Source organism: Scyliorhinus torazame, chromosome 12 (assembly GCF_047496885.1).
Source record: "Scyliorhinus torazame isolate Kashiwa2021f chromosome 12, sScyTor2.1, whole genome shotgun sequence".
NCBI classification, from domain to species: Eukaryota; Metazoa; Chordata; class Chondrichthyes; order Carcharhiniformes; family Scyliorhinidae; genus Scyliorhinus; species Scyliorhinus torazame.
The window spans coordinates 219,210,710-219,220,579 of record NC_092718.1 but is presented as its reverse complement, the minus strand read 5'-3'; the positions used below and the strand labels follow the sequence as shown (position 1 = coordinate 219,220,579).

The 9,870-nt window shown below is 49.2% G+C and overlaps 1 protein-coding gene across 1 annotated transcript in view; it reads left to right on the top strand.

Annotated features, from left to right (window-relative positions):
- The first annotated feature begins 129 nt into the window (after positions 1 to 129).
- LOC140387002 (proton-coupled folate transporter-like) overlaps positions 130 to 9,870 on the top strand; it is a 53,809-nt gene continuing 44,068 nt past the window's right edge. Inside the window, exon 1 of the mRNA XM_072469972.1 lies at positions 130 to 371. Coding sequence (XP_072326073.1) covers positions 237 to 371 — 135 coding nt within the window. The 5' untranslated portion in view covers positions 130 to 236. The remainder of the gene's footprint in view (positions 372 to 9,870) is intronic.

The following is a 9,870-nucleotide window of genomic DNA, read 5'->3' as shown; positions in this document are numbered from 1 at the left end:
TGACCCCCGCCCCCTTCTCCCCGACCCCTCTCCCCGACCACGCCCCTCTCCTATGACCCCGCCCCCTCAAACCTGGCCCCGCCCCTCCAGGCCCCGCCCCGCCTCTCCAGGCCCCGCCTCTCCAAGATGCGGACCGGGCTGGGGATTCTCCTCCGTCTCCGCTGCCGGCCTCGGGCCCGAGTCGGTGCCGGGGCGGCGGGCTGGGGCTGACGGTGGAGCCGCTCCTCTTCCTGTCCATGATGGCGCTGGCGCTGCAGGCGCCGCTCTCCACTCAGTACATCTTCCACAGGGTCAGCGAGCAGCTCGGCTTCAGCGGCAACCGGAGCCGCGGCTGCAACAGCTCAGCGGGCCCGGAGGCCCAACTGGAGCAGGTGAGAGATCCAGCAGCTCTAACCAATCAGCACGGAGATCCAGCAGCTCTAACCAATCAGCAGGAGATACAGCAGCTCTAACCAATCAGCAGGGAGATACAGCAGCTCTAACCAATCAGCAGGGAGATACAGCAGCTCTAACCAATCAGCAGGGAGATCCAGCAGCTCTAACCAATCAGCAGGGAGATCCAGCAGCTCTAACCAATCAGCAGGAGATACAGCAGCTCTAACCAATCAGCAGGGAGATCCAGCAGCTCTAACCAATCAGCAGGGAGATACAGGCAGCTCTAATCAATCAGCAGGGAGATCCAGCAGCTCTAACCAATCAGCAGGGAGATACAGCAGCTCTAATCAATCAGCAGGGAGATCCAGCAGCTCTAACCAATCAGCAGGGAGATCCAGCAGCTCTAACCAATCAGCATGGAGATACAGCAGCTCTAATCAATCAGCAGGGAGATCCAGCAGCTCTAACCAATCAGCAGGGAGATACAGCAGCTCTAACCAATCAGCAGGGAGATACAGAAGCTCTAACCAATCAGCAGGGAGATACGGCAGCTCTAACCAATCAGCTGGGAGATACTGCAGCTCTAACCAATCAGCAGGGAGATACAGCAGCTCTAACCAATCAGCAGGGAGATACAGCAGCTCTAACCAATCAGCAGGGAGATACAGAAGCTCTAACCAATCAGCAGGGAGATACGGCAGCTCTAACCAATCAGCTGGGAGATACTGCAAGCTCTAACCAATCAGCAGGGAGATACTGCAGCTCTAACCAATCAGCAGGGAGATACAGCAGCTCTAACCAATCAGCACGGAGATACAGCAGCTCTAACCAATCAGCAGGGAGATACAGCAGCTCTAACCAATCAGCAGGGAGATACTGCAGCTCTAACCAATCAGCAGGGAGATCGGCAGCTCTAACCAATCAGCTGGGAGATACTGCAGCTCTAACCAATCAGCAGGGAGATACAGCAGCTCTAACCAATCAGCTGGGAGATACTGCAGCTCTAACCAATCAGCAGGGAGATGCAGCAGCTCTAACCAATCAGCAGGGAGATACCGCAGCTCTAACCAATCAGCAGGGAGATCCAGCAGCTCTAACCAATCAGCAGGGAGATACAGAAGCTCTAACCAATCAGCAGGGAGATACGGCAGCTCTAACCAATCAGCTGGGAGATACTGCAGCTCTAACCAATCAGCAGGGAGATCCAGCAGCTCTAACCAATCAGCAGGGAGATACAGCAGCTCTAACCAATCAGCAGGGAGATACAGAAGCTCTAACCAATCAGCAGGGAGATACGGCAGCTCTAACCAATCAGCTGGGAGATACTGCAGCTCTAACCAATCAGCAGGAGATACAGCAGCTCTAACCAATCAGCTGGGAGATACTGCAGCTCTAACCAATCAGCAGGGAGATGCAGCAGCTCTAACCAATCAGCAGGGAGATACAGCAGCTCTAACCAATCAGCAGGGAGATACAGCAGCTCTAACCAATCAGCAGGGAGATACAGAAGCTCTAACCAATCAGCAGGGAGATACGGCAGCTCTAACCAATCAGCTGGGAGGTACTGCAGCTCTAACCAATCAGCAGGGAGATACAGCAGCTCTAACCAATCAGCTGGGAGATACTGCAGCTCTAACCAATCAGCAGGGAGATGCAGCAGCTCTAACCAATCAGCAGGGAGATACAGCAGCTCTAACCAATCAGCTGGGAGATACAGCAGCTCTAACCAATCAGCAGGGAGATACGGCAGCTCTAACCATTCAGCAGGGAGATACGGCAGCTCTAGCCAATCAGCAGGGAGATTACGGCAGCTCTAACCCATCAGCTGGGAGATACAGCAGCTCTAACCAATCAGCAGGGAGATCCAGCAGCTCTAATCAATCAGCAGGGAGATACAGCAGCTCTAACCAATCAGCAGGGAGTTACAGCAGCTCTAACCAATCAGCTGGGAGATAAAGCAGCTCTAACCAATCAGCAGGGAGATACAGCCGCTCTAACCAATCAGCTGGGATATCTAGCAGCTCTAACCAATCAGCAGGGAGATACAGCAGCTCTAACCAATCAGCAGGGAGATCTAGCAGCTCTAACCAATCAGCAGGGAGATATTGCAGCTCTAACCAATCAGCAGGGAGATCCAGCAGCTCTAACCAATCTGCAGGGAGATACAGCAGCTCTAACCAATCAGCAGGGAGATACAGCAGCTCTAACCAATCAGCAGGGAGATACAGCAGCTCTAACCAATCAGCACGGAGATACAGCAGCTCTAACCAATCAGCTGGGATATCTAGCAGCTCTAACCAATCAGCAGGGAGATACAGCAGCTCTAACCAATCAGCAGGGAGATACAGCAGCTCTAACCAATCTGCAGGGAGATACAGCAGCTCTAACCAATCAGCAGGGAGATCCAGCAGCTCTAACCAATCTGCAGGGAGATACAGCAGCTCTAACCAATCAGCAGGGAGATACAGCAGCTCTAACCAATCAGCAGGGAGATACAGCAGCTCTAACCAATCAGCACGGAGATACAGCAGCTCTAACCAATCAGCTGGGATATCTAGCAGCTCTAACCAATCAGCAGGGAGATACAGCAGCTCTAACCAATCAGCAGGGAGATACAGCAGCTCTAACCAATCAGCAGGGAGATACAACAACTCTAACCAATCAGCTGGGATATCTAGCAGCGCTAACCAATCAGCAGGGAGATACAGCAGCTCTAACCCATCAGCAGGGAGATACAGAAGCTCTAACCAATCAGCAGGGAGATACGGCAGCTCTAACCATTCAGCAGGGAGATACAGCAGCTCTAACCAATCAGCATGGAGATACAGCAGCTCTAACCAATCAGCAGGGAGATACAGCAGCTCTAACCAATCAGCAGGGAGATCATAGAATGTACAGTGCAGAAGGAGGCCATTCGGCCCATCGAGTGAACCGGCTCTTGGAAAGAGCACCCTACCCAAGGTCAACACCTCCACCCTATCACCACAACCCAGTAACCCCACCCAACACTAAGGGCCATTTTGGACACTAATGGTAAATTTAGCATGGCCAATCCACCTAACCTGCACATCTTTGGACTGTGGGAGGAAACCGGAGCACCCGGAGGAAACCCACGCACACACGGGGAGGATGTGCAGACTCCGCACAGACAGTGACCCAAGCCGGAATCGAACCTGGGACCCTGGAGCTGTGAAGCAATTGTGCTATCCACAATGCTACCGTGCTGCCCTCCAAATTTTACCACCTGCCGTGGTGGTGTGGGATTCGAACCCACGTCCCTGGATCTTGCCCTGGGCCTCTGGATTACTAGTCCAGCGACAATACCACTATACCACCGCCTTTACTGCGGTGCAGCTCTAACCAATCAGCAGGGAGATACAGCAGCTCTAACCAATCAGCAGGGAGATCCAGCAGCTCTAACCAATCAGCAGGGAGATACAGCAGCTCTAACCAATCAGCAAGGAGATACAGCAGCTCTAACCAATCAGCAGGGAGATACAGCAGCTCTAGCCAATCAACACAGAGATCAACCAGCTCTAACCAATCAGCATTGAGATCACCCAGCACATAACGGGTAGCACAGTCGCTAGCACTGTGGCTTCACAGAGCCAGGGTCCCAGTTTCGATTCCCCGCTGGGTCACCGTATGTGCGGAGTCTGCACGTTCTCCCTGTGTCTGCGTGGGTTTCCTCCGGGTGCTCCGGTTTCCTCCCACAGTCCAAAGATGTGCAGGTTAGGTGGATTGGCCATGATAAATTGCCCCTTAGTGTCCAAAAAAGGTTAGAAGGGGTTGTTAGGTTAGGGGTAATAGGGTGGAAGTGAGGGCTTAAGTGGGTCGGTGCAGACTTGATGGGCCGAATGGCCTCCTTCTGCACTGTATGTTCTATAACGAATCAGCACAGAGATCAACCAGCACATAACCAATCAGCACAGAGATCAGTCAGGACATAACCAATCAGCACAGAGATCAGTCAGGACATAACCAATCAGCACAGAGATCGACCAGCACATAACCAATCAGCACAGAGATCAGTCAGCACATAACCAATCAGCACAGAGATCAGTCAGCACATAACCAATCAGCACAGAGATCAGTCAGCACAGAGATCAGTCAGCACATAACCAATCAGCACAGAGATCAGTCAGGACATAACCAATCAGCACAGAGATTGACCAGCACATAACCAATCAGCACAGAGATCAGTCAGCACATAACCAATCAGCACAGAGATCAGTCAGCACATAACCAATCAGCAGAGAGATCAGTCAGCACATAACCAATCAGCACAGAGATCAATCAGGACATAACCAATCAGCACAGAGATCGACCAGCACATAACCAATCAGCACATAACCAATCAGCACAGAGATCAGTCAGCACATAACCAATCAGCACAGAGATCAGTCAGCACATAACCAATCAGCACAGAGATCAGTCAGCACATAACCAATCAGCACAGAGATCAGTCAGCACATAACCAATCAGCACAGTGATCAGTCAGCACATAACCAATCAGCACAGAGATCAGTCAGGACATAACCAATCAGCACAGAGATCAGTCAGCACATAACCAATCAGCACAGAGATCAGTCAGCACATAACCAATCAGCACAGAGATCGACCAGCACATAACCAATCAGCACAGAACCAATCTGCACAGAGATCAGTCAGGACATAACCAATCAGCACAGAGATCGACCAGCACATAACCAATCAGCACAGAGATCAGTCAGCACATAACCAATCAGCACAGAGATCAGTCAGGACATAACCAATCAGCACAGAGATCAGTCAGCACATAACCAATCAGCACAGAGATCAGTCAGCACATAACCAATCAGCACAGAGATCAACCAGCACATAACCAATCAGCACATAACCAATCAGCACAGAGATCAGTCAGCACATAACCAATCAGCACAGAGATCAGTCAGCACATAACCAATCAGCACATAGATCAGTCAGCACATAACCAATCAGCACAGAGATCAGTCAGCACATAACCAATCAGCACAGAGATCGACTAGCACATAACCAATCAGCACAGAGATCAGTCAGCACATAACCAATCAGCACAGAGATCAGTCAGCACATAACCAATCAGCACAGAGATCAGTCAGCACATAACCAATCAGCACAGAGATCGACTAGCACATAACCAATCAGCACAGAGATCAGTCAGCACATAACCAATCAGCACAGAGATCAGTCAGCAGAGATCAGTCAGCACATAACCAATCAGCACATAACCAATCAGCACAGAGATCGACTAGCACAGAACCAATCAGCACAGAGATCAGTCAGCACATAACCAATCAGCACAGAGATCAGTCAGCACATAACCAATCAGCACAGAGATCAGTCAGGACATAACCAATCAGCACAGAGATCAGTCAGCACATAACCAATCAGCACAGAGATCAGTCAGCACATAACCAATCTGCACAGAGATCAGTCAGCACATAACCAATCAGCACAGAGATCAGTCAGCACATAACCAATCTGCACAGAGATCAGTCAGCACATAACCAATCAGCACAGAGATCGACCAGCACATAACCAATCAGCACATAACCAATCAGCACAGAGATCAGTCAGCACATAACCAATCAGCACAGAGATCAGTCAGCACATAACCAATCTGCACAGAGATCAACCAGCACATAACCAATCAGCACAGAGATCAACCAGCACATTACCAATCAACACAGAGATCAACCAGCACATAACCAATCAGCAGAGAGTCAATAGAGTCATCAATAATCTACAGAGTCATAAGTAACCAACACAGAGTCATAGATAATGTATAGAGTGATAGGTAATCTGTACACAATTATTGGTTATCAATACAGAATTATTGGTAATCAATACTGAATCATTGGTAATAAATAAATAGTCATTGATAATCAATACAGAGTCATAGGTAATGTATAGAGTCATATGAAATCTATAGAGTCGTAGATAATCAATACAGTGTTATTGGTAATCAATATAGAATCATCAGTCACAATATAGAATTATTAGTAATTAATACAGAATCATCAGTAATCAATACAGAATCTTCAGTATTCAATACAGAATCATCAGTAATCAATACATAGTCATCGGTAATCAATGCACAATCATCAGTAATCTGAACAGAATTATCAGTAATCTATGCACAATCATCAGTAAACTGGACAGAATCATCAGTATTCAATATACAATCATCAGTAATCTGAACAGAATCATCAGTAATCTGTACAGAAGCATCAGTAATCTAAACAGCATCATCAGTAATCAATACAGAATCATCAGTAATCTATATACAAACATCGGTAATCAATACAGAATTATCAGTAATCTAAACAGAATCATCAGGAATCAATGCAGATTCATCAGTAATCAATACAGAATCATCATGTAATCTATACTAAATCGTCCGTAATCTATAAAGAATCATCAATAATCCATACAAAATCATCAGTAATCTAAACAGAATCATCAGTAATCTAGACAGAACATCAGTAATCAATACAGAACCATCAGTAATCTAGACAGAAACATCAATAATCAATACAAAACCATCAGTAATCAGTACAGAACCATCAGTAATCTATGCAGCATCATCAGTAATCGAAAAAGAATCATCAGTAATCATAAGACCATAAAACATAGGTGCAAAATTAGGCCACTAATTTTAGGCCACTCGGCCCATCGAGTCTGCTCCGCCATTCAACCATGGCTGATATTTTCTCATCCCCATTCTCCTGCCTTCTCCCCATAACCCCTGATCTCCTTATTAATCAAGAACCTATCTATCTCTGTCTTAAAGACACTCAGTAAATTGGCCTCCACAGCCTTCTGCGGCAAAGAGTTCCACAGATTCACCCCCCTCTGGCTGAAGAAATTCCTTCTCATCTCTTTTAAAAAAAAATATATTTATTAAAGTTTTTTAACACAATTTTTCTCCCTTACAAACAATAACCCCCCCCCCCCCGTAACAAAAAAAAAACGAGAAATCGCGCAAAGCAAGATATATACATGGCAAAATGATATATTTACACAGCTTTGTACACTGGCCCTCACCCGTATGTGCCAGTTTCCCCAACCCTTCATGTTATCTCTTGCTCATCCACCCTCCCAGGCAGTCCCCCCTATCACCCTCGCCTCCTTCCACATTAGCAAGATCCTTCGCCGGGCTACTAGGGACGCAAAGGCCAGAATGCCGGCCTCTTTCGCCTCCTGCACTCCCGGTTCGTCCACTATTCCAAATAGTGCTAGCCCCCAGCTTGGCTTGACCCGGACTTTCACCACCTGAGATATTGCTCCCGCCACTCCTCTCCAGAACCCCTCCAGTGCCAGGTTCTCATCTCTGTTTTAAAGGATCGTCCCTTTGATCTGAGATGGTGTCCTCTGGTTCTAGTTTTTCCTACAAGTGGAAACATCCTCTCCACGTCCACTCTATCCAGGCCTCGCAGTATCTTGTATGTTTAAATAAGATCCCCTCTCATCCTTCTGAACTCCAACGAGTACAAACCCAGAGTCCTCAAACGTTCCTCATACGACAAGTTCTTCATTCCAGGGATCATTCTTGTGAACCTCCTCTGGACCCTTTCCAAGGCCGGCACATCCTTCCTTAGATATGGGGCCCAAAACTGCTCACAATACTCCAAATGGGGTCTGACCAGAGCCTTATACAGCCTCAGAAGTACAACCCTGGTCTTGTATTCTAGCCCTCTTGACATGAATGCTAACATTGCATTTGCCTTCCTAACTGCCGACTGAACCTGCACGTTAACCTTAAGAGAATCGTGAACAAGGACTCCCAAGGACTCCCGAAATGCTTTCCGAAGCATTTCCCCATTTAGAAAATAGTCTATGCCTAGATTCCTCCTTCCAAAGTGCATAACCTCACACTTTTCCACATTGTATTTCATTTGCCACTTCATTGCCCACTCGCCTAGCCTGTCCAAGTCCTTCTGCAGCCCCCCTGCTTTCTCAATACTACCTGTCCCTCGACAGATCTTTGTATTATCTGCAAACTTAGCAACAGTGCCTTCAGTACCTTCTTCCAGATCATTAATGTATATTGTAAAAGGTCCCAACACAGACCTCTGAGGCATACCACTAGTCACTGGCTGCCATCCTGAAAAAGACCCCTTGATCCCCACTCTCTGCCTTCTGCCAGTCAGCCAATCCTCTATCCATGCCAGGATCTTACCCTGAACACCATGAGCACTTAACTTATTAACAGGGGAGACTAGGACCCGGGGGCACAGTCTTAGAATAAAAGGGAGAACCAGCTAGGATGGGTCCTAGCCCGGTGGGGGGGGGGGGGGGGGTGGAATCAAGTTGCTGCTGCTAAGATCAAGGAGGAGCTGGAGCGAGTGGGGTGGGTCGAGACGGGGGTATGCTGCTGTGGGGAACGGGCCGGGTGTGGGGTGCAGGCGCGTGGCTGGCCGAGGAGGGGTCATGGCTAGTCGGCGGGGGAGGGGGGCGGGTAGCCCCCTGATCCGGCTGATAACCTGGATTGTAAGGGGACTGAATGGGCCGGTTAAGCGGGCCTGCGTGTTCGCGCACCTGAAGGGGCTCAAGGCGGATGTGATTATGCTCCAGGAGACACCTGAAGGTGGCAGACCAGGTAAGACTGAGGAAAGGGTGGGTAGGTCAGGTGTTTCACTCGGGGCTAGATGCCAAAAATCGAGGGGTGGCGATCTTGGTGGGAAAGAAGGTGTTATTCGAGGCGTCGCGCATTGTGGCAGATAATGGCGGTAGGTACATAATGGTAAGTGGTAAGTTGCAGGGAGAGAGGGTGGTACTGGTCAATGTGTATGCTCCGAACTGGGACGATGCAGGTTTTATGTGGCGTATGTTGGGTCAGATCCCAGACTTGGAAGTGGGGGGCCTGATAATGGGGGGAGACTTTAACACGGTGTTGGATCCTGCACTGGATCGCTCCAGGTCTAGGACGGGTAGGAAGCCGGTGGCGGCTAGAGTGTTGAGGGGATTTATGGACCAAATGGGAGGGGTGGACCCTTGGAGACTTGCAAGGCCGGGGGCTAGGGAATTTTCATTCTTCTCACATGTCCATAAGGCTTATTCTCAAATCGACTTTTTCATTTTGAGTAGGGTGCTGATAGCGAGAGTAGAGGATACCGAGTATTTGGCAATAGCCATTTCGGACCACGCCCCGCATTGGGTGGACTTGGAGATGGGGAGGAGAGGGACCAGTGCCCGCTGTGGCGCTTGGAGGTGGGGCTGTTGGCGGACGAGGAGATGAGCGAGCGGGTCCGAGGAAGTATAGAGAGGTACTTGGAGACCAACGGGGAGGTCCGAGTGGGGATGGTATGGGAGGCACTGAAGGCGATGGTGAGGGGAGAGCTGATCTCCATCAGGGCCCACAAGGAGCAGAGGGAGCGGGGGGAGAGGGAGAGGCTGGTGGGGGAGATGGTGAGGGTAGACCGGATGCGGAAGAACCTGAGGAAGGATTGTTGAGGAAGAGGCGCAGCCTCC